This window comes from Guillardia theta (assembly GCF_000315625.1).
Source record: "Guillardia theta CCMP2712 unplaced genomic scaffold GUITHscaffold_17, whole genome shotgun sequence".
Lineage (NCBI taxonomy): Eukaryota > Cryptophyceae > Pyrenomonadales > Geminigeraceae > Guillardia > Guillardia theta.
Genome location: NW_005434657.1, coordinates 486,608 through 508,907, shown reverse-complemented (window position 1 = coordinate 508,907; position 22,300 = coordinate 486,608). Strand labels below are relative to the sequence as shown.

Genomic DNA, 22,300 nt, shown 5'->3' with positions numbered 1-22,300 from the left:
AGGGGCTGATGAACATGAATGGCCAGCCTCCCCTCCAGCAGACATCCTACGACCAGGACGAGCCCCACGAGAGCATCGAGTGCATGAGCTGCTCCGCTCCCAACCGGATCCCGAAAGGCGAGCAGAGGTTTAAGTGTAACCAATGTGGGTCCGGAAATGCGGTGAGACACTGAGAGCCTCGTGGGTCCTCCCTGACCTCCTGCCCTTCTCACCAGATCGTCGTGTGCAACTGTGGGACAGCCAACGTAAGCTGCTGCTTCTTCCTCTCTCCTCCTCCTCCTCCTCCTCCTCCTCTGCTGCTGTTGCTGCTGCTGCTGCTGCTGCTGCTGACTTGGACCTGCAGCTCTTGTTGGAGAACTCACCGGGGAAGTGTATTTCCTGCCTTCGGGACATTTCGGCCCAGGGCCCTGTCGGCTCATCGAACTTCGAGGACGCCAACGGGCAGGGCTACATGGGCTCCGGTCACTACATGAACAACCTCGGGGGCTCTTACGCTCCCATGGACCTTAGTGGCATCGGTGGAGGAGGAGGAGAGCAACAGCAGGGCGGCAACGGGATGCAAGGATCAATGATGGACCAGAGCTCGGTCTGTGGCCCCGCTGCCTCCTGCTCTGCGGCACCTGATACGGTCGCAGGCACCTGATCCCAACATGCTGCTGTTCCCCAACGGCCTAGGAGGGATGGAAGCGGGAGAGGTCGGCATGGATCGCAACGAGGTACGTGACTGAAGAGATCGACTTCGTCTCACGGCTCGGCAGATCCCCGACCCCAGCACTCTCCTCTGGCAGGGAGGGCCCTAGTCTCTTTCCCCCACCATCCCTCGCTCCCCCTGAAGAGGGAGCGATGGCAACCAGTCGCTGTGAGGAGGGTCGACCAGGAGCGAGAGGCTTCACAGGAAGAGGGGACAGCATGTTGAGCTTTCCTTGTATGTCCTTGTAATTTATTGTTTGACATGGTCGTTGGCCCCATCAGCGGGAGCTCAGCTCACCCGCCATCGTCTGTCCCCTCGAGCTCCCCAGCAGCTTCTTGAGGGCCACCACCCACCTGTTTCTCCTGCCCCAACCCGTCATCCCAGCCCTCACTGCAAACTTCTCCTCCCACCTCGTCGCATCGCCCCTCAGCTGATGGTCCAGCAGTGAGACCAACCTGCACCAACCCGTCACCTACTCCTCCTTCGCGCTCCTCTCTCCCTCGTATCTCGCTCCTCTCTTCTCCTGTCCCTGTTCTAGTAGTGCCTTCGCCTATACTACACTCACATCTTCTCGTCCCGTCTTAGCAGTTTGACCAATTCTACCACGCTCCTCCCGTCGCTTCCTCCCTGCAGGAAGTCAGTTCTACCCCAGCTGCCCGGCAAGCGGCTGACATGAAGAACTTGCTCCACCCCCTCCAATTCCTCGTCTCGCAGCCACCTGGTCACGACCATCGTCACCTCCACCTCCAGCTGCCCTTCAGCCCTCACCTTGACACATCCGACGGTGTCATCCTTACAACCTTGTCAAGCTCCTCCTCCATTGCGGCAGCTTCCCTCCTCGTCTCCTGCTCACAGTCAGCTGGGAGCAAGGCATCGGTGAGCTGAGCACCTTCGCGGGCTTCAGGCGCCAGGTCAGCCACGACCTCTCCACCCGCTGCACGTCCTCTCTCCTCGACAGCTCGCTGCTGGGAAACCATCCAGCGTCGATGATCACGCTCCTCAATGAGAGGATGAAGCGAGCGGAGAGCGCTGCTGTCCTCACCGACGGCCGGGTCTCTGGAGAGGAAAACGCGTGAGGGATGATATCGAAACGAGGTGGAAGAGGACGAAGGAATGTTTGAGGAGAATGAGAGTGAGGAGAAAGTAGAGAAGGGCTGACCGGTATCAATGTCCCCATCCTCCTTCACGATTGACTTCACAGGCTTCGCCCCCTGCCACAAGTCTGTGCCCAAGGACCCAATCTCCTTGCCCCGCTCGCCGTCAATGCCCAATGAAGTGACTGCCAGGCGTTGCTGAGCTGGCGCCGGCCTGCCCGGAGAACCCTCTGCTTCTACGGGTGAGACAACGAGAAGGGGAGGAGAGACGCGGCAAGCTGACGGCTCACCCTTGCTGATGAAGGAAGGAGTGACAGTGACCCCGTTGGTCTGTGTTGGGCTGGTCTCGATCCTCGCTCGAGCCGTCGATGCTCCTGTGCTGCTCCTGGCGCGGAGGTTCGCGGGCAGGAAGTGATCATCGTACGCCATCCTCCCTTCCCGCGAGACTTCCATGACCTCGTGGTCGAGGCCCCACTGAACCCGCTCGAACGAGGTGTGGGATGACACGGGAGGACGGGGCAGGACGACACAGAGCTCCTGCCCTCCCCGGGAGAACAGCAGCTCTACCGACGCGCTCTTGTCCTTGGAGGGCGTTGACTCGCCCCCCCTACTCCCCCCGACGAGGCTCCCGCGATCTTCGTCTCCTCGAGCATTCCGGATGATGTCGATCACCCGCGTCACGCTGATACCCTTCCCCCAGCACGTCAGCACCGCGGGAGGAGGAGGCAGCAGCTCTTCTCTCACCTTGACCTCCTTCCCGTCCACAGCAAGTAGGACATCTCGTTCCCGCACCAGCCCGCTCCTCCCCGCCGATCCTTCCGGACTGACCCGAGCGACACAGATCTGCATCGGCAGGTTACGGCCAGCAACCGGTTGCACGTGCTCGGCACAGTGATTCTCACCTCGCCAGCTGGACTCTCGATCAGCAGCAGCCCGAGCTTGTCGGGGTGCTTCTCTTGCTGAGTCAGCAGCGCCGGTCGAGGCCGACCTCGTGGTGTCACATCCCACAGACGCGAATGATCGAAGCCGCTCCTCGGGCTGCTGGGGCCCTTCCTGGGATCTAGAAGAGGCAAGAGGGAGAGGATAAGTTAAGGCAGGAGCAGCAGGGACATGAGCACAGCTCACCGTTTGATGCTGGATCCGTTGCCGCATGCTTCACGATGTTTCGCTGTGAGTGTCAGAAAGTCAACAAGACTGTGGGGGCTGGGCGGATTCGAGAGAAAAGAGGAAGGCAAGAGAAAGGCTCGAGCAACGGTACCTTGCCCAGCGCTGCTATCAGTACCGACAACTGCATGGCCGTTGCTCCCGTCACGCAGATTTCGCTCTGAAATTCCCTGTCCCCGTCCTTTGTCTGCATGCTTGCAAGTTGCGCCAACCAACCGAAAGGATGGAAACTGCAACAGAAACGAACGAATTACCCACAGAAAAGTGTATCAGCAGGACGAAGGTGGAGGAGGGGAAAGTGCGAGTGGTCAAGTCGTCATTGCCAGCAAAGGGGAAGAATGGCTGGAAGCATGGATAGGATTGGAGTTGCAAGCAAGGAGAGAAAGGAGGAGGAAGAAGGAGGAAACAGGGAGGAGTAGAGAGAAGGGAACAACGAGAGTAGGGTGACAAACCTTGCTTCAATGTTCAGCCTTACAAGATGCAACCCCCTTCTCAACAAGTCAAGAAATAGCCAAGGAGATCGAGACAGGGAGAAGGAAAGGAAAGCAGGGAGACCTTGAAAGAGCAAGTTCTGTGGTGAAGCGAGCCCGGGCAGAAACTTGGTATGACTTTGACATGCAGACAAGAAGATCCGTTGGCTCCGACTGAAGACACTGAATGAAGTCGTCTATGCTGCCTGCACGATGCATGCACATCACTATAGGAAGAGAGGAGGAGACTTTGCTACAACGAGAGAAGAGACAATGAAATAGATGAAAGGAAGGAACAGAGGGGATGACAGAAAAGAGAATGGGGTTCGATATGCATCTCTCAGGAGCTCTTGATGCGGAGTATTCTGAGTAAAAGGAGGAAGAGAGGGGGAAGAGCCGAGACAGCAAGAAGGAGCATGTTATCTCGTCGTCAAGGTGACCAACCTGTTTCTACAGAGTCCTCGCTCGAAGCGAAGGCGTAGCCAACGGACAGGAGGGAGGAGCGAATGCGGGAGACAACTGGCAGATCCGATTCGTGGTACGAGAGCGTGAGGATGCGAATCTCTTCAGGGTGCCGGAGCCAGCGAGCACCGTAGCTCTGGGTCTTGTGGTCGTTGGCAGGGAAGAGGAGAAGGGGGTCTCGCAAGTATTTGAGCCGGTAATCCAGCGTCTTGGCGCTTTCCTTGGGTATCAGCGGGATCTGGTCGTCCTTGGCAGTGTCCGCTATCAGCTTGACAAGGCGAGGATGCAACAAGTCCTGGAACAGGATCAGCTGCATACACCCCTCCAACTCCTCCATCACCTGGATCGCGCTCCTCTCGAAGCTCAGGTGCAGCAGCGTCCGCAGGCCGAGCGTCATCCCTCGGTGGTCCTGCTGGAGGTCAGAGGAAGGCATGAGAGGAGGAGATGGGGGCTCACGACGATCCTCTTTGAGATAACATCGTAAATGACGTCGATCACTCCGCACTTGAGCAGGGAGCCCTTGTGGACGTCGGAGGACGCGATGTTTTCCAGAGCACTGAGCAGCTTTCTCAGGCTCACCTCCTGATCGAGACCATCAGAGCAAGAAGATCATCGGGGAAGGAGATCAGCCTACCCTCTCGTTGACTGAGTAGTCCTCATAGCAGCCACACCGCTTTCGCAGATCGCTCACGAGCACATACACAGCATTGAATTTGTGCAGGATGTTACAGTGCTTGCCAGATTCCTCAGATCCGCAAAGTTCTGCTGCTGCCAGCAAGCAGCAGATGTGCACGTCCTCATCTTTTTGGACTGTTTGCGTAATCATGTCAACGACGCCATTTTCCAAGAGCCTTGCGTCTCAAATCGTCAGTATGGCTGAAGGACAATCCTACAAACTCAGCTCACCTGTCATGCAAGGATCGGTTGCAAGAGAAGTTGTGGAGGATCGCGCCGACTGCATGTCTTTCACTGTCATCTCCGTGCACGAGAATCTTGTTAAGGACTTTCAAGAGCTCGGGCTGACAGGTGCATGTCAAACGCCGTCAAGATGAAGTCCAGAAGAGGCTCACCTCGCAGGCTCTGATGGTGAAGCGACTCCAACCAGCCGGGTCAGAGTAGTAGAGGTCGTCAGTCGCATTCCACAGGAAGGAAAGCTGGCAACAGCAGCAGGTTAAGAAACCTTCGACCAGCCCATGGACGCCTTACCAGGTTTCCGATCAAGAGCTTGCCGGCGTCATGGCTATCTCGAAGGTCTGCAGCGTCTCTTGCCACGTCAGCCGAGCTGGACTGACCCCCCCCGTCTGTCACTCGAGCTCGTGCTCGAGTAGACAGTTGCTGTTTGCTTCTCAAGGATTTCGATTATCGGTTTCAGCTCCACCGCCTGCACGACGTTGAGGGAACGACACTGGGAAGCTTCCCCGACACGCTCGCACTGGACCGCAACTTGCTTCGATATCTTGTCGAAGCAGCACTGATCCAGCAGCAAAGCGCACGCCGCCTTGACTTCATTCGTGGCGCTTTCTTGGTTACAGACTAGCTCGATGGCTAGCTCGAGGGCCCCAGCTGTTAGCACCTTCTCGTAGTAGTTGAAGCAGAGCAGGTTGTGCAGCGTGCTGATCGCAGCCGTCTGCCTCCATGGGTCCTTGCTCGTCCTGCAGATGCGTACAACATCCCAGAGCACCTCGGGAGTGAAACCATCGACAACCGTCTTGTACGAGCTCAACGTCCACAGGATCCCCAGCGCCTCCTTGCTGTTGGAGGCAGACAGCATCCTATGGGCTGCAGCACAAATACATGAGATTGACGTGCTTGCTCAGGTCCAAGTTACCGGCGATGATGCCTCCTCCATTGGCGACGAGCAGAGCAGATTCCTGTGTCGTCCTGCAGATGGAATGCAGCTGAGGGAGTGTAAGCAAACCAACCTCTCCGGTGAGCTGCAAGCACACTCAACCTGAACGATGCTCTTGCGAGCATCCAGCGAGGCCGGCGCATCTAGACAACTCTTCACGAAGGTTGCTGGTATACTTTCAGCCTCGAGTCTCAGGCAGGTCATTCCTCTGCATACCGATCTTATTTCCCGCATCTTGGGACGCGCCAGAGTTTTCAAGCATTCCGGTGGTAGCGCATGCAGCCACCCTCAGGGGTGAAGGACCTAAGCCCCAAGCAGTGCTCTCTATAACTATGGCTTCTTGTCCGTCTTGTTCGAGCTCATCCACACGCTTCTAGGCACTCACGCCCCTGCTCATGTCTGCAGCAACAAAGCAGCGTAAGCAGACACGACAGTCTCAACTCATCCACATGCATATGAGCATCGATAGCACGTGCTGGTTCTGCATTCGCCAACATACAACTTTTTATCCTTCGGACTAAATTCCCAGATTCTGTATTGCATGAAAGAGAATTTGAAATACAAGTTGACCGTTGTCCTGGTCAAACAACCTTATCTTCCCCACGGAATCTCTTCCTACCTCTTGATCTATCTTCTTACCACCTTGTTGCCAGATAAATCCATGTCCCCAGCTCTCCCCCTTCCCCCTCCCCTCAAACATTTCACCCTCGGATTTGTACCGGGCACCAATCTACCACCTTTTCCCCACCTCTTACACTCCTTTTGCTCACGTTTTAGACACCATCCGTCCTGAACTGATCCTAACACGTACTTGTTCATTTCGTCTCCTTCTCCTTCTCCTCTCCCTCCTCTCCCTCCTTCCGCTTCCGCCGCATCGAAATCTTGCCATTCCCTGGTTCTCTTTTACCGCCACACACCCCTACCCCCACCCCCCCTCCTTCCGACAACAGTTTCGGCACCCCACCCCACCCTACAGATACACACTATCCATTGCCACCCCCTGATCCCCATTTCCAGCAGTCCACCCAGTACCCCTCCACTCAGACATGGACCCACTACCCGTTAAATGGTATACCCCTACCCACTTCTATAAGTATTATGACCCGGTCCACTTATATCAGGTGGCACACCCTACCACTTGAACTCCGATCATCCGACCTGACCCCTACCCCCCTTTTCCCATTCAATTCCTGCTAGTCTCCACATGCCCATCACCTGGTGATCGGGATGCCACCGGTACATTTTGACTACCCACCATGATCCAGATCTCCTGTTTTATGGACTAAGTACCCCTGTCTCAATCACCCTACCCCAGTGAATTTCCATACTAAACTCTTTTGATAAGTTCTGGGGTCCGAGGGGATAGTCTGGTTGTGGGGGATGGGGTGGGTATTCATTTTAATGGTAAAACAGAAAACAATGTTAACATATTATGAATTCGCAGAAAGAATTTAACGTTAATTAAACATGGATTCCCGATGATGATGATGATGATGATGATGATGATGATGATTAAGAGGAGGAGGAGGAGGAGGAGGAGGAGGAGGAGGAGGAGGAGGAGGAGGAGGAGGAGGAGGAGGAGGAGGAGGAGGAGGATCAGTAACAGGGCGATAGAGAACATGATTCAAGGATCATCGCTCTAGGATGTGTGAGAGTGGAAGAGGACTAGGGTGAGTTAGCAGGGGTGTAGGATTTTTGTTGGTTGACAGCACGCTGGCAACTCACAGATCAACAACAGCGTGATGAAGTAGGATATCCAAATAGACAGGAAAAATGAGGGAGACGATAGACAGACAATTAGTCACAAGGGGACGAAGGGATGAATTAGAAATGCATCGCGAACCGAGCGCTGCAGGAATCAAAGGGTTCTGGAGGCTGGGTCAGAGATAGAGATAGGTCATCATTGATGGGATAAAGCGTGTACATGCCAAGTTGTTTTATCATGACACCGTCCTCTTGATGATAGTGTGCTGCACTTAATCCCACACTCTCACAGTAACACTACACTGCAGCCTAGGAGAAGGATTGTCAGGCGAGCGACGGATACATGGCTGGGTCAGAGGAGGAGAGTCGGCAGGCGAAGGGAGCTCCTTGCAGCGACTGTCAGTCATCGATGCATACGACAGGATTCTGCAAGAGGCCTCCACGGCCTTCCAAGGTGACCCTCGTCACCTGCCCAGATTCGTCCGGAGGCAGGGGAGGTGAAAGGGAGGTAGTGCATGAACTGAGTATGTTCTGACCTCATCGCAGGCTCAGTTGAGCCAGAGGCTGGTGAGGCTCGCAAGACGATCCTCCAAGTGATCGCTGGTTGTGCGCTAACGCGTGTTGTCGTGGGTGGAGGACACTGATGGGTCCACCCACGGTAGGGAACGACGGCAAGAGGACTCTGCATGCTGAGCTGAAGGCGGAGAGGATCTCAGGGGAGACTTTCACCCCCGGGAAGAATTCAGAGGAAGGAGGAGAGGAGAGGACAATGATGCACGTGAGTTGTACTGTGAGAGATCTGGTATGATGTCTGACCATCGTCGCAGGAGGAGTGGAGGTTCCGGAGTGAAGAGGAGGAGGATGTATTCGTGTCCATATACGCAGAAGCAAACTTTGAGGCTGCGGATGGAAGCACAGCAGATGCGACCAAGGCAGGGGAGTTGGAAGAAGCCCGCAGACGCCTTACGGAGATCCAGGTGCTCTCCCCTCTCAGCTCACACATCACTCCTTCTCCTCCCCCGCTCAGCTAACGCGTTCCTCTTCGCAGACTGCGATATGGAGCAAGGATGACATGTCGATCCAAGACGAGCAGGTGCCTCGTGGGAGTCGATCTGTCACGAGGGTGACTGGAGCGCTGTCAGATGCTGCGGGAGGCAGAGGGGAGACTGCAGGAGCTGGTGAAGGAGGAGGGGGGAAGGAGGGGAATCGACTGACGCCGCTTGCAAGAAACAAGTCTCGGAGCAACACCAAAGTGCGGCAGGCCGTCCGGTGATCATCTGGATGCATGGGACGGGGGACTGTCGGTGAGGCCCGACTTTGAGGTTGAGGGAAGGAATGAGCTTGCAAGCAGGTCGTCGGTTGCGACAGTCAACTACGTCTGCGACCTCGTGCTGTCTTTCTTGCCTCCCCCTCCCCTGCTCTTACCCGCGTGCCAGGTGGCTCGATGCAGGGGGGCGGTCGGGGTCTGTATCGATGTGCGGCTTCATGGAGACAGGTGAGAGGAAGGGAGAGGAGAGGAGAGGAGAGGAGGGAGAGGAGAGGAGAGGAGAGGAGAGGAGAGGAGAGGAGAGGAGAGGAGAGGAGAGGAGAGGAGGTCCGAGTGGATAGGAGGGAATGATTGAGGGATTCAAGGCGGGGGGACAAGAAGCTCAATCCGAAGGAGGACAGCAGCGAATACCAGGTGGTCCTTACTCTCTTTCACTGCTCCTCCGGCTCCTCCTGCTTCTCAACACTTCACAGTCGGAACACCTCCCTCCTTCAGACCCATCTTCATCTGTTTTGCTATCCATCACTCTACCTCAAGATCTCCGATCATCCTTTCCTTTCATTTGGGCTCAGCCCACGGCACTCTTTCACCCTGCTCATTTTGAACTTTCTCGTCTCCCTTCCTCCGACCTGCTCGGCGTCACTGCTCATCCCTTGCACTCCTTTGGTTCTCCTCGCACCTCCTCTGTCTCTCTAACACTTGTTCCAGCTTGCGATGGTCACTGCTCTTGACATGGCGAACAACTCGACGTCTTCCTCTTCGAGACATCGGAACCCATTCATCCTCGACAACGTCTTTGACCTGTGAGCCTCCCTCGTTCCCTCCCTCGTTCCCTCCTTCTCTTCTTGCCCTCGCTGGCTTGCTCTTTCGTTTGCCACATTCTTCGAATTTCTTGCCGTTTGCCTCCAATTCGCTCCTGACTGTCCGACCCCCCCCCCCCTCCCCCCATTTCTGCATTCCTCTCATCCATCGTTTCCAGTCTCCGACTAGTTCAGTTTCTGGACGAGCGAGGGAGGAGCAAGGACTTGTTTTCCGGGTCAAGCAGCTTTGAAGATGGATCCCTGGACACTTCGACCATAGCAATCGGCATGAGAGGAGGAGGAGACGGAGGAGGAAGAAATTGAAGGGACAGGGGGGAGGGGGAAGTGAGAGGGAAAGGGAGGGCGAGGGCAAGGGCGAGCTCGAGGAAGGGGACGATGAGGAGCAGGAGAAGAAAGGGGGGAGGGGCAAGCGGAGCAGGCGCAGCGGCAGCTGGGGGCAGGAGATGTCTCTGCTCACGGTTGGGAGCAGGAGGGATTTCGCTCGGAGGAATGATCTCTTTCTTTGCGGGAGTGGCGTCTGATAGGTAGCCAAGTCCTTTTGATCGCCATCCTCTCCTTCCTAGCTCCTCCTCCTGCCCCTCCCGAACCCTCCACACTGTTCCAAGGCAGCCCCTGCTCTGTCCTCCCTTCCTGCCCCTCGGATCACGGGCATGGCTCTGAACTTCTCTCGCAGATTCTCCCTCCTCTTCCCGCTCATCGGCGTGCAAGACTTTGACCGGGCGGTGCGGGAGTCTTGCTTCCATGCTCGCGTCGCTACCATCAGGTTATGAGCCTCTCCGCCCCTGCCTCAGCTCATCCCCCTCGCAGACCCGTCTTCGAGCACGCGCGGGAGAAACTTGGGAAGGAGGAGATAGACAGGTGAACCTTGCTTCTACTCCTCCTCCTCCTCCTCCTCCTCCTCCTCCTCCTCCTCCTCCTCCTCCTCCTTTTTCCTCCATCCTCTCCCCAGCTCAGCTTTCTTCCTCTTTTCCTCCTCATTCGTACTCTCCCACCGACCTCCATTTTGTCTTGTCCATTCTTCGATCGCTTCTCCTACCGATGTTCCCCTCATGGCTACATTCCCTTCTCACTTCAACCCCTTCATCCCAGCGAGACTGTCAAGTTTGTATGGAATTCTATCACTCCGGTACGCTCCTCCCTCCCTTCTCCCTCCCTCCTTCCCCTGCCTGCCTGCCTGCCTGCCTGCCTGCCTGCCTGCCTGCCTGCCTGCCTGCCTGCCTGCCTGCCTGCCTGCCTTCTATGCCCCTCCATGCAGTCCCTCTTCTCCTCCTTCACTCATCTCTTCTCAGGGAATCCTCTCATCTTATGCTCTCCGTCCGAGCCTCAAGTCGCTGTATCCTCGACCTTGTCTGATCGTCAATGGTCGCCACGATCCTCGATGTAACCTTCTCCTCCTCCTTTTCTTCATCTGCTGCTGCTGCTCCTCCTCCTCCTCCTCCTTTCATCCTCCTCCTACTCCTCCTGCTCCTCCTGCTCGGCTGTTCCTGTCCCAAGTCACTTGCTTCCCTCCCTCCCTCAAATTTCTCTTTTTCTCTCCCCCCTTCCATTTCTTGTTCCTCACATCTGTTTTACTTCCTCTCCTCCTCTCCTGTTCATCTCCTGCTCTCCTCGCCTCTCTCTATCTTCTGACATGTTGAATCTCTCGCTAGGTCCGGTTGAGTTTGTGATTGAAGCTGTCGTCGAGGTCCAGCAGGCCTCTAACTATCAATCGCTCCTCCTTGCCGTGGATGAAGAGGCTGCGCATGAGATCTCGGTGAAGCCGTCCTCTTGTGCTGTCCTGTCCTTCCTCCTTCCTCCCCTCCCTCCTCATTCTCTCCTTCTTCCCCACTCCTCGTCGTCCTCCTCCGTCCCCCTCCCCTCCCCTTCCTCCCCTCCCCTTGCTCCTCCTCTCTTGTCCTCTTATCTCCCTCCGCCTACCTTCCTCCTTCTCCTTGCTCCGTTTCCTCATCTCGCGTGCAGGAGGGGATGTGGGCTCAGACCCTTCAGTTCCTCCAGCAGCAGCTTCTTCCTTCCTCTCTACAGCTCAGACAGAGCAGCGTGCAGGAGGTGCTGAAGGCCGGGGACGGGGAAGAGGTGGAGGCGAGAAGTGCAAGGGATGTGGTGGAGGGGAAGAATGTGGAGGCCTTGGAGGAGAAGGTGCAGGCGGGAAAAATTGAACACAAGGAGGAGGAGAAACAGGAGGAAGAAGTGAATTCGGAAGGAGCGGATGAGATCAGAGTTCTTGAGGAGGAGCAGGAGCAGGAGCAGGAATCCACAGACGCAAAGGCAAAGCATGGAAAAGAGATCCTGCAAGAGGAAAGGCAAGACAAAGGAGAGGCCGAGGAAGAAACGCTTCGTCATGAGGAGGAGAAGGATGAGGAACCGGGAAGTGAAGAGGAGGAAACAAGAGAGGAGAAGATGTTCGCAGAGAAGGAGAAGGAGATGACTGAACAGAGGGAGGAGGAGGAGAGGGAGGAGGAGAGGAGAGAGGAGGAGAGGAGAGAGGAGGAGGTTGAAGGGATTGAGGACGAGACGAAGCTGCAAGAGGATGAAGAAGAGATTGTTTATTCTCGCTCAAGGCAAAATTCGCTTTGCTAGCAAAACTTTCACATTTAACGGGAGATCATAAATCTTGGCTGCCAGATCAAACTGCCGCATCCTGTACACAAAGGGAGGTAAGCTTGACCGCGTGCTCCAGCCGCCTGCGCGCCTCCTCCTCCGTCCCCCCCCTCACCACCATCCACCCGAGGTACTGGAAGCCATCGGGCGGGACTTGGATCAGATCTCCCTCTGAGAAGAAGAGCTTGTGGTTCACGTACCCCTCCGCGTCCTCCGCGACAGACTGGCGCCCAACCCTCCCCGACCTAGAAGGATGGAAGTTGATGGAGCGCAGGAACACTCCCTGCTTCCTCTGCTCCTTGAGGGGCGGGCGTATGTCATCCTGCTGCAGCAACAGCCGGCATTCTCGCTCGTGCTCGTCCAGAGTGCGGCTCCTCCTGCCCATGGCGACCATTACCTCCTCCACCCCCAGGTCCACTCCCCATCCTGCAATGTGCATGCAACGGCACTCGGCTCCTCCAAGGCGGCAGTTGACTTCGATTGGAACGCATCCTCGACTGTTCCACTTGGCCTCCACGTGCAGGACGCCGTCTATCCTCCTGTTGGCCTCCCTCGCAAACTCGGCGACCATCCTCTGCGCCATCCGTATCAGGCTGGCCTGCGCGTCTTGCGGCAGGGAGGAGGGGGCAGAGCAGCCGGCCTCGAGGAAGAAAGGAGCACCCGTGCTCTCGTTGTCGATCACGCGCGAATATCGCAGCTTGCTGTCGGACACAACACAGTCGATGTCTACCTCCTGCCCTTCAATCAGCTCCTCCACGTGAAATGAGACCCCCTGAGCCTCCTGCAAGCACCATGAGAACGAGCCGGGGCTTCGTTGCAGTGATGACACGGTCAACATGTACGCCTGCTGAAGCTCCTGCTTGCTATTGACTCGCCGCACAAACTGGCTGCCAGCCCCATCCTTGGGCTTGAAGACGGCGGGGAAAGTTATCTTGTCCTCTATGTCTTTGAGCTCCTCTGAGGACGAGAAGTTGACGAAGCGAACGTAAGGCAGGGAGTGATCTCTGCAGAACTCCCTAAACTTTGACTTGTTGCGACAACACTTGACGACATCGAGCGGTATACATGGCAGTCCCAAAGACTCGCAAATCAAGCTCGAGATCTCCACACCGAACTCGTCGAAGCAGACGACTCCGTCAGGATACAGCTTCAACTCATTCATCCTCCCATGGACTTCCTCCAGCAGCGCGTGGCTCTCCATGTGCAGGTCAAGAAGAATCCATCCTTTGAAGAAGGTCCTGCACTCGTCCACCACTCTGTCGTTCAAACAATACATATCTACATCAAGTTGTTGTAGACGCTTGTAGATATCAAATCTCGTCGAGGTTCCCGTGGTCACTACAAGAAGGGTCTTTCCTCTGAGTGTATCTCGCACGCTCGTAGTGTCATCCACTTGGATGTGAGCTATCGCGTTAGGCATCCGAACAAATCAAGAAAAAATGTCCGCCACAACAAATATGTCCTACGCTCAACCGATCATCCGATCTTCGAGAATGCTTCAGCCGACAAATCCTTTCACAACACCTGGAAGTGCTCTCAGGACAAGACACAGAAAGTATACTCCCAGCAGAACAAGAACGAAGCGCTTACTCCCTGAATAACCTCAAATGACTTCGTTGAGTTAATTTCCCGTATGTCTCTTGTCTATGTTTCTTGTCTATGACCCATGTTACATGTCAAGTTCACCACAAGTACCGCTGTAGCATCTCACTACAAGTATCTCTCGCCTTTCCTCCTCGTCCTCTGCTCTCTGCTCTCCTTCTCTTTCGTCTCTTCGTCGCTCATGAACATGAACTGGATTTATCGTCATTTTCGGGGAGGTTGAGGGGACGCAAGGTTGAGGAATACAGGGGTTGTACCCTAGGGGCGGTTTGCCTCCCACTGTTAAAATGGGGTGGGGTACATATTTGAGGGTAGGGGTTATAGATATAGAGGTGTTGAAAACTTATACCCTGTATTTGTCAAAGAAAATGACGGGTATCAAGAGAATTTGATTTGGATATGCGGGGGTGGGGATCAAATAATTTCCACATTTGAAGGGTGAGGTATGCAAAATAGTGGGTGATCACCGTCAAGGGAAGTCAGTTTGAAAGGGGTGGGGTGGGGGAGCAGTGGGGGAGAAGTAAGCAGTAGGGTGGAAGGATGAATGCAAGCTGAAAGTAGGGGTAGTGGTAATAAATTCCTCTGTTTTGATAGATAGGGTGGTTCAGAGACTGGATTTTAGTGGGTTAATATCTAGTCATATTAGGGGTATATCAAAATGATAAGGGGTACACAAAAAATTGGACGGGTAGTGATATAGTGGTCCGCTAGAATGGAGGGTAGGAGTTTTAGACCTGTCAACCAGTTGCGACGGGGAAATATGATGGGGAAGAGAGGGAGACGCGAGGAGAAGTAATAAGGAGGGGAATGGAAGGAACAACGATGGTGGAGAAAGATGAACATCTTGCAATGATTGCATCGAATGGAACAGATTAAAATAAGCAGTTCATGCCGAAGGTGAGATTGAAAGGGTTCGTGAGACAAAAGAATTGTTGAGGACGAAATAAGTGAACAGAGGAAGATTCAGAAGGGAGGTATGTTTCGTCCGGTTGAAATGATGGATGAAAGGAAATATGATAAAAACTCCAGAACCATATGAGAGAGGATGTATTCGTAATTATGGGTAGATATGTAAAGTGTCGGAATGTCCAAAGTGGATGTTGGTGAAAACTGGGATAAGCGTGTGTGAATAGTTCAGTCAAAACGAGGTAGGAGAACAGAAAATGCAAAATTCAGCAAGATCAAACAAACACTCACCATGGCGAGAGGCGGGATGTATGATTGTAGATTCGTAAAATAAACATACTGAATCAAAACCGACAAGAAAAATATCGAGGACCAAATCAGGACAAGCGGGTGCTCATTAGGAGCCAAGGGGAACTTTTGAAAACCCAGAGGACCTTCTTGACATCAGCTGTCTTCTTGAGCAGGCGTGCAACCCCCCCGCACTTCCATCACCGCGCTGCCGACGAATTTCTGCAAGTTTTCACGAGCCTCACCTTCGCTCTTCGCTTGCACCACCACCCATCCGAGGTACTGGAAGCCCTTGGGAGGGACAAGGATGGGCTCTCCGACCTGAAAGTAGACCATGTGGTCCACATAACCGAACTTGTTGAGCGGAAGATCAATCTTGTTCACAATGCCGGAGCCGCTCGGATGTAAGTTGGCAGAGCAGGCAAACCGGTGATTAGGAACGAGAGCCTCGAGGAGGGGCCCGGAGTTCCTCCGCAAGCTGCCACAGAACTTGGCAAACGGCTGCAGTCGAGGTGATGGAAGGCTCATGTGTGCAAGGACTGTTTCCACGCCAAGATCCACCCCCCATGCTGCAAGATGCAAACAACGAGTTTCTGCACCTCCTAGCCTGCAGTTGACCTCAATGGGCACAGGGCCGTGCTCCGAGAGAATCATCTCTACATGGAAAGTCCCAGTGATCCTGCACTGCCACGCTCTGGCCATCTCTTCGAGGATCCGCGCAGCAAGTGCGCACAGTTGCGCCTGCACCTGAGGAGAGAGGGAGGAGGGGGCCTGGCATGTATCTTCCAAGAAGAACGGGCGGCCTGTTGACTTGTTGTCCACCACGTTGCAGTACCGGATCTGATTGTCACAGACCACACAGTCGATATCCACCTCCTTCCCTTCCACCAGCTCTTCGACATGAAACTTGATGTCCTCCAGACTACTGTAGTCGCACCATTCGTATGACGTCAGCCTCCTGGTCTTGAGTGTGTGAAGAATTCCCAGCATCGCACTCCGGAGCTGCACTTTACTTTCCGCTCGCTGCACGAAGTGACTCCCAGCTCCATTCCTTGGCTTGATCACCACAGGGTATTGCACGTCCAACGAATCTACACCCTCCGAACAGCTCAGCGATGCAAAATTTACACAGGGTAGTTCCCTAGACTTGCAGAACTGACGGAAGCTGGATTTGTTCTGACAGCACTGCACAACCTTCAATGGAATCCCTGGAAGGCTCAGGGAAGCAGCGAGCATGCTCGCCAGCTGCACGCCGAACTCATCGAAGGTGACGACAGCATCGAACCTCAAGTTCAACTCCGAGAACTTCTGGAGCAGCTCCTTCTCTACTGCCGTGAGGCTATCTTCGGAAGAGTAGGTCACCCAGTTGTCTATCACGTCGTTGAAACCTTTCGAGATGACGGGGTTGGCACAAGACAAACGTACCCCAAGGTTCTTGACAGCATGATAAAGTTTGTGCCTCGTTGCTCCTCCTATCCTCACGACCAAGATATGTTTTCCTGAGCAAAACGACCCCAGTCAGTTCCAACATGCATGTCACGAGCTCACGAAAAGCCTGTGCCAGCTACGTGCCTAGAGGCGCTGCTACTTAATTCTAGGGCCACCTGTACTGCAACCGGATGCAGCACAAACACGGAGTTGGGCGTTTGCAATCGATTATCTCTAGTTGTGAATGGAGGAAGTTTCCAGTATGTCAACCATACACGATTTTCATCGAGTCTCTTCCCCGAGTCTTCCTCCTCGCACATCCTCACCTTCGGCTCGCGAGTGCATGGCCATGCTGCATCATGTCGGCATAGAACCGCTCGGTGGAATTGTGAGACGTTCTCCGACCGGGCGGGCCCGCTTGAGTGACAGGCCTGCAGGGCTCGGCCGGGCCCCGGCCGCCCGAGCCCGGTGCGCATGAACTTCGGAAAGATTTGAAGAAAGTTTTAAAAAGTACGTCTTTGTATTTCGAAAACAAATACTTTCAGCGATGATGACCCATGTCAGTGGTACCGATTTGGTTGAAAGGATAAGATTTTACAACTTGATTTTTATAGAACCGAAGGAGTCTGACCACACCCCAGTTTGGAGCAAGTTGTACCCGTTTGATCGAGTGGATATTCTCAATAATGACCCACTCACGAACACATTTTTTGTCAGCGAAAATCTATAACTGATATAAATTTGGAAAACTTTCTCTTTCGAATATTCACTACTCGACCAAAATACATTCGTAAAGTGGTGGTTAGTAGTTGAAAAAGATGGGGTGGGGGTCCTGGAAGCTCTTGGACAAACGTACATCGGGGTGGGTATCCCGGTAGGGTTTGATGGGTAACTATAGTCACAACAAGGGGTACTTCCTCACCCCTGGATCTAGAGACTCTTTAATAAGGGGTAGGGGTGCACGGGTCCAGGTATCCACCTTTTTTACTATTGTTTTATGAGTGAATCATGGGTCGGGTGTAAGATACGAGGAATCAGGGGGTGGGGTTGTCAAAAAAAGCAATGAAGGTTCAAGAAGGGTGGGGTACAAACATATGGAGGACTGTGGTGGGGTAATGAATACAACCTTTTTAAATTCAGAGATAGGGTAGGGTGTGGTAAGCCGATGCCATGCATGTAGCTAATCAGGGGGTAGTGACTGGGGGAAGATGGAGGTGAGGGTACTGAATGTCAATTTCCACAGAGGGTGGGGTTGCAAAGTCGTTCAGTGGAGGTAGTGGGGGTATCTGGGCCAATATATGAAGTAATGTGGAAGGCGGTATGGGTGGGGTGGTAGAAAACTTAGGTTGACAGGGGTAGTCAATATGAGAATAGAGGGGTGAGTGTGGGATAAGGAGGGGTACTGGTCTGGCGATACAATATTATTCCGCGAGTTCACCCTAAATGGAGGGGGTAGACAGGGTAGAGGGAGGGGGTGGTGTGCGGGTCGAGCATGAATGAAAGGCGGCTAATTTGGTAGGAGGTAGGAGGAGCGGAGAGAAGGCGGAGAGGAGAAGTCAAGATTGTAGGAGAAGACGGAAGAAGGAAACTGCTCTAGGTTCATTGAGGTGTTTCTCCTGCAAGGCTCACGAGTATGGGGCTGGACGTGTGGGTAGGAGCCCTGTGTGAAAAAACGGTTGGGCGGTTGTGAAGCGGATGGGAGAGTAGGAGCGTGAAGAGACAAGCGATGAAAGTACGATAAATGTGTGTTCCACCATTTTTATGCTTGAGAAACAAGTGCGATAAGCCATGCAAGACCTAAGTTCAGTTTCGCTCCACATTCTTTCAGTAGTGGAATAGGGAACTTGAACACTAATCAACCAAGCGGTTGCTCTGGGAGATGTACAAGTACAGAAAACCTGCAGGCCGGAGATCAGAGTCATGAAATGTCTTATTTCGTCTTAATGACCCGCTCCCTCCTCTTCGACTCCTCATTCTGATTGATTTTCGGTGGCAGGCGGAGGAAGTAAAGCAAATCACGAATCAGGCGAAGGGCCAGTGGCAAAGATAACGCGCACATCTCTCACCCACTTCCAATACGAGATTGGCCCACAGAGAATGAAAGTTGGCTTCCGCGAAGCCATCTTGTTGGGGGACCAATCTCAGACGTATCACGCATCCTGATTCTCGTTGGATTTCTTCATGAGAGATGAAGGAAACCGGGGAGATTGAGAGGGAAGACGAAGCCTGTGTGATGTCGGACATGGAAACGCAGGTCCCCAGCAATCGGTCGGAACAATCCTCTGTCTCGATGCCGGGATCAGATTGGGATGGGATAGGAGAAGGTCCCCGAACCATCTCACATTCCATATCATGCCCTCCTCCCCAGGCCCAAACTGGAAGCTTCAAGAGAAGAGATATCTCGTCTCTCCAGCCCCTTCCTCCTGGGAATCCAAATGATCTCATGAAATCATTGAGCTTAGGAAGAAACACGTGGCCAAAAAATGTCGTGGTGCTGCCTGTCCCTCCCATTTTTTCCAAGCAGGACACCGGGTTGACGAGGTGAGAATGTGTTTGGGTATCTTGCTGCTTCTGGGGTTGCAATGGCGGCGACATAGTCAGAATCCTGTCTTTGTGTCTTGTCTTGCGTTGCCTCTTCGGTGGCGTCTGTGGGTCTGACGCTGCTCTCTCTCCTCTACGCAGGAATGGAAGCAACCCTCCCCCACCCGCAGCCCCCCATGGTTCCGCACTGCCACCAATCCTCAAGGGCCCCGTCGGGGAAATAACAGCAGACATCTCCAACCAGACAACGTCATTCACGAGCCTCGGGAGGGCTTACAGCGTCATCAAGGAGGAGCCAGAGGAGGGCGATGATGTCCACGAGCCTCACCCGTCCGGCAAGATAGCAGACTCACATTCCGCTCGTCGAACGGAAAGTCATGAGAGCAGGACTGGGGGGAAGCATCGCAACAGGACCTGCGAGCTTCATCGAGCTGCAGCACTGGGCAGCAGCGAGAGGCTGCAGGAGCTGATCGCCTTGCACGGGATCGACGTCCCTGACGCACATGACCTGACTCCTCTCCACTTTGCGTGCAACCATGGCAGGCTAGAGGCGAGTTGATGTTGAGGTGTGGGGAACAAGCTGATGTGAGTTGCAGGTGGCGCGATCGCTGCTTGATAACAAGGCTGCTGTCAACGCTGCGAGCATCGAAGGATGGACTCCCCTTCACGTTGCTAGCAGCACTGGCAATGTACAGGTAGATTTTGATCGCCATTACACAACCGCTGAAAGTTATCTCGTTTTTGTTCTCGTGCAGATTATGCAGGTCTTGTTGAAGTCGTGCGCTACGGTGAATGTGCAAGACAAGATAGGATGGACTCCCATGCACAACGCAGCTCGCGTGGTAGGTCACCAATCGCTGCGGGTCATGATTGATCACCAACGGCATTTGAACACATTTGAATACATGTCATTTGATCTCAAGCAACATCCTGATCTCTGCTAGATTTGACTTGCCCATCAGGGATCGATCGAGGCGATGGAGTTCCTCCTCCAGAGTGGAGCGAAGATGGACTGCAGGGACTTCGACCACTGGCTGCCTCTCCATGTGGCTATCAGGTTCAACTTTCCCAGTGCAGTCAGCTTCCTGCTGGACAAGGGATCGGACATCAACGCACAAGATAAAGAAGGGTACTCCTCTCGTCCTCCTCCTGTCCTTTGCTCATCTCCTATCTGCAACTTCCCTGTCCTCCCTCTGTTTCTACTCTCTCCCTTCTCCTTCTCCTCCTCTTTCCATCCTAATTCTCTCTGCGCATCTCACGACATCGTTCAGGTGGACTGGATTGCACAACGCAGCTCGGCACGGACACCTTGGGCTGGCCGACATGCTGCTCCAGGTGAGGAGATCGACCAGCGTCTTGTCTCGCTGTCGACGTGGCTAACGGCTGCTTCAGCGTGGGATCAATGTGTTCAAGCTGAACAGATACAGCGAAACAGCGTTGCACGTGGCCAGCAGAAAGGGGAAGATGAAGGTGAAGGAGCGACTGAGCTGTGCTGCTTACCTGACTGGATCATCAAGATTGTCGAGAGATTATTGAAACATGGAAGAGAACGAAGTGAGAAGTGTTCTCATGACGTTGTCGCTCCATACTGACGAGTTTGCAGATATCTTGCACGATCTTCTGAAGGTTCAGAACCATCAGAAGCTGAAAGCAAGCGACGTCGCAAGTACAATCTTCATGAAGAATGTCTTGCACGCAGCAGAGATCGAAGAAGTCCAGTGAGTTTCTCGCAGCTGATCTCCTCCCCTCCACATCATGATCTTCCTCCTCAACTTCATCTACGTTTTCCTTCCTTCTTCCTCCTTCTTCCTCCTTCCTCCTCCCTCCTCCCTCCTCCGCTGCCGTCCCCTCATTTGTCTTGCAGCTTGCCAAAGCTGAAACAAGCAGGAAGTTTCCCCAAGTTACGACCGTCCGGCAGTTTGACTTTACTGTCAAGAGGCAGCAGGTGATTTCTGACTGCCAGTTGACCCGCCAAGTGACAAGCTGAGCAGCAACAAGTCAGTGGAGTCGAGAAATTCTCCTGAGCCCCAGGAAGAGTCTCGGTCGAGGATGTGTAGCGTCATGTAGGGGAAGTTGAGAGTGTAGTATTGTAGGGGAACTTGAGAGGTCAGTCGAGTATATTATTAACATGTCTATATAAGTTACGCGAGGCGAGGGGGGCTCGTCCCAGTGATGACATTTTGTTGAGAGATAAACATGAAGATTTGAATGAATGATCCAGTGAAACGAAAAGGCAACAAGTGACGGGACAAGAGACTGGAAAGATGCGATGAGATGAGATGAGATGAGATCTGTGAGATGAGATGCTGCAAGAGAAAAAGACGTTGAAAGAAATTGTGCGTGCGAGGCTGTTCGAAGTGTCTGAGGAACCAGCGCACGAGGAGGAATTTTCTCTCCGTCATGTCAGAGTTTCTTCCTGAAGATTTGACCGTCACAAGAGAAGGAGGAGGGCTACAAGGGGAAGGAGGAGGAGGAGGAGGAGGAGGAGGAGGAGGGAAGGAACACAAACCGCGGGTGGAGGGGAAAATTTCCTCTGCTTGTTTGCAAAATTGTACCAGAAGGTCTTGCCGTCTTCTTCCTCAAACCTCATCCATTTGCTGCGGGGAAGGGTCAGACGGGCGGGAAGGAGGGCGGTGGGAGGGGGATGGCTCACTGCTGCAGGAGCAGACGATCTCGCTCGCTCCTGGTAAGCTCCTCCCACCTCCTCCTCTCTGCCTTGACTCGCTGCATGAACATCTCGTCCGACGGATGCCTGTAGCTCGTCTTCTTCGTCCTCCTGTTGCAGTAGAACGGGACTCCTTGCTGCCATCACCAGCTTGAGCGGCTTTTGCCTCCTCCTCACCCGCCCCTTGACTTGGCTGTCTCCCTCCTCCCCCGATGCTCCTTCCCTCCATGTTTATCCTCTGCCTTTGGTTCTCCCTCCGTAACGTGCTCGACCTCTTCCCCTCCCTCCTTCTTCTGCCCTCCCTCCCTCCCTGTCTCCCTCCCTGTCTCCCTCCCTCGCTCCCTCCCTGCTTGCTGTAGTCTGCGTACCTTGTCCTTGAGCACCATCCAGTCCTTGGGGATAGGAGCTTGCAATGCGCTGACAGCGAAACGGATGAGAAAGGTCTCCTCCTCGCCGATGCCGAGGTACTCGCACATGCTGCGAACCTAGTAGAAGCAGCGCAGCGTTAGAACCAGGAAGGAAAGCGTGGAAGAGGGAGTAAGAAGGAGAGGAGGTGAGGGAGAGAGGAGGAGGGAGAGGAGGAGGGAGAGGAGGAGGAAGAGGAAGTGTGGAGAGGGAAGGGGAGGGGAGGGGAGGTAAACCTCTTCGACGGAAACAGGAGCGTTCAACTCAGCCTGTGAAAGTCCGAGGTACTCGACGAGCTGTTGAGTCTTCTTATTGCTCGCTGTGGCTGTAGAATGAGCCATGGAT

The 22,300-nt window shown here is 54.1% G+C and overlaps 6 protein-coding genes across 6 annotated transcripts; 2 read left to right on the top strand and 4 right to left on the bottom strand.

The window, feature by feature from the left end:
- Nucleotides 1–968: 968 nt before the first annotated feature.
- GUITHDRAFT_135831 (hypothetical protein) lies at nucleotides 969–5,964 on the bottom strand (the record flags this gene model as incomplete). The annotated part of the gene is made up of 21 exons (XM_005836577.1): nucleotides 969–1,053; nucleotides 1,102–1,146; nucleotides 1,257–1,318; nucleotides 1,364–1,409; nucleotides 1,460–2,475; nucleotides 2,530–2,628; nucleotides 2,688–2,845; nucleotides 2,911–2,953; nucleotides 3,044–3,179; nucleotides 3,402–3,437; nucleotides 3,505–3,625; nucleotides 3,864–4,176; nucleotides 4,222–4,290; nucleotides 4,338–4,463; nucleotides 4,516–4,732; nucleotides 4,788–4,900; nucleotides 4,952–5,035; nucleotides 5,088–5,216; nucleotides 5,260–5,660; nucleotides 5,710–5,762; nucleotides 5,804–5,964. 21 exons carry the CDS (start codon nucleotides 5,962–5,964, stop codon nucleotides 969–971), a joined length of 3,513 nt encoding a protein of 1,170 aa, XP_005836634.1.
- Nucleotides 5,965–7,777: 1,813 nt separating this feature from the next.
- GUITHDRAFT_104614 (hypothetical protein) lies at nucleotides 7,778–12,099 on the top strand (the record flags this gene model as incomplete). The annotated part of the gene is made up of 17 exons (XM_005836576.1): nucleotides 7,778–7,931; nucleotides 7,981–8,037; nucleotides 8,097–8,212; nucleotides 8,262–8,411; nucleotides 8,483–8,527; nucleotides 8,577–8,612; nucleotides 8,662–8,738; nucleotides 8,786–8,822; nucleotides 8,871–8,929; nucleotides 9,067–9,115; nucleotides 9,410–9,504; nucleotides 10,196–10,285; nucleotides 10,330–10,380; nucleotides 10,612–10,648; nucleotides 10,812–10,884; nucleotides 11,172–11,275; nucleotides 11,482–12,099. 17 exons carry the CDS (start codon nucleotides 7,778–7,780, stop codon nucleotides 12,097–12,099), a joined length of 1,848 nt encoding a protein of 615 aa, XP_005836633.1.
- Nucleotides 12,100–12,574: 475 nt separating this feature from the next.
- Nucleotides 12,575–13,258, bottom strand: GUITHDRAFT_58329 (hypothetical protein; the record flags this gene model as incomplete). The annotated part of the gene is made up of 1 exon (XM_005836575.1): nucleotides 12,575–13,258. A coding segment is annotated over one exon (684 nt), but the record flags the coding sequence as incomplete, so codon positions are not given.
- Nucleotides 13,259–15,072: 1,814 nt separating this feature from the next.
- On the bottom strand, nucleotides 15,073–16,695 carry GUITHDRAFT_135828 (hypothetical protein; the record flags this gene model as incomplete). The annotated part of the gene is made up of 2 exons (XM_005836574.1): nucleotides 15,073–16,415; nucleotides 16,671–16,695. 2 exons carry the CDS (start codon nucleotides 16,693–16,695, stop codon nucleotides 15,073–15,075), a joined length of 1,368 nt encoding a protein of 455 aa, XP_005836631.1.
- A 2,864-nt stretch (nucleotides 16,696–19,559) lies between these two features.
- On the top strand, nucleotides 19,560–20,854 carry GUITHDRAFT_151425 (hypothetical protein). The gene is made up of 7 exons (XM_005836573.1): nucleotides 19,560–19,580; nucleotides 19,641–19,727; nucleotides 19,848–20,014; nucleotides 20,157–20,211; nucleotides 20,269–20,439; nucleotides 20,489–20,603; nucleotides 20,750–20,854. The coding sequence occupies exons 2-5, from the start codon at nucleotides 19,644–19,646 to the stop codon at nucleotides 20,419–20,421; spliced, it is 459 nt and encodes a 152-aa protein (XP_005836630.1). The 5' UTR covers nucleotides 19,560–19,580; nucleotides 19,641–19,643; the 3' UTR covers nucleotides 20,422–20,439; nucleotides 20,489–20,603; nucleotides 20,750–20,854.
- A 434-nt stretch (nucleotides 20,855–21,288) lies between these two features.
- Nucleotides 21,289–22,296, bottom strand: GUITHDRAFT_104610 (hypothetical protein; the record flags this gene model as incomplete). The annotated part of the gene is made up of 5 exons (XM_005836572.1): nucleotides 21,289–21,301; nucleotides 21,441–21,482; nucleotides 21,539–21,687; nucleotides 21,919–22,035; nucleotides 22,192–22,296. 5 exons carry the CDS (start codon nucleotides 22,294–22,296, stop codon nucleotides 21,289–21,291), a joined length of 426 nt encoding a protein of 141 aa, XP_005836629.1.
- Nucleotides 22,297–22,300: the final 4 nt, after the last annotated feature.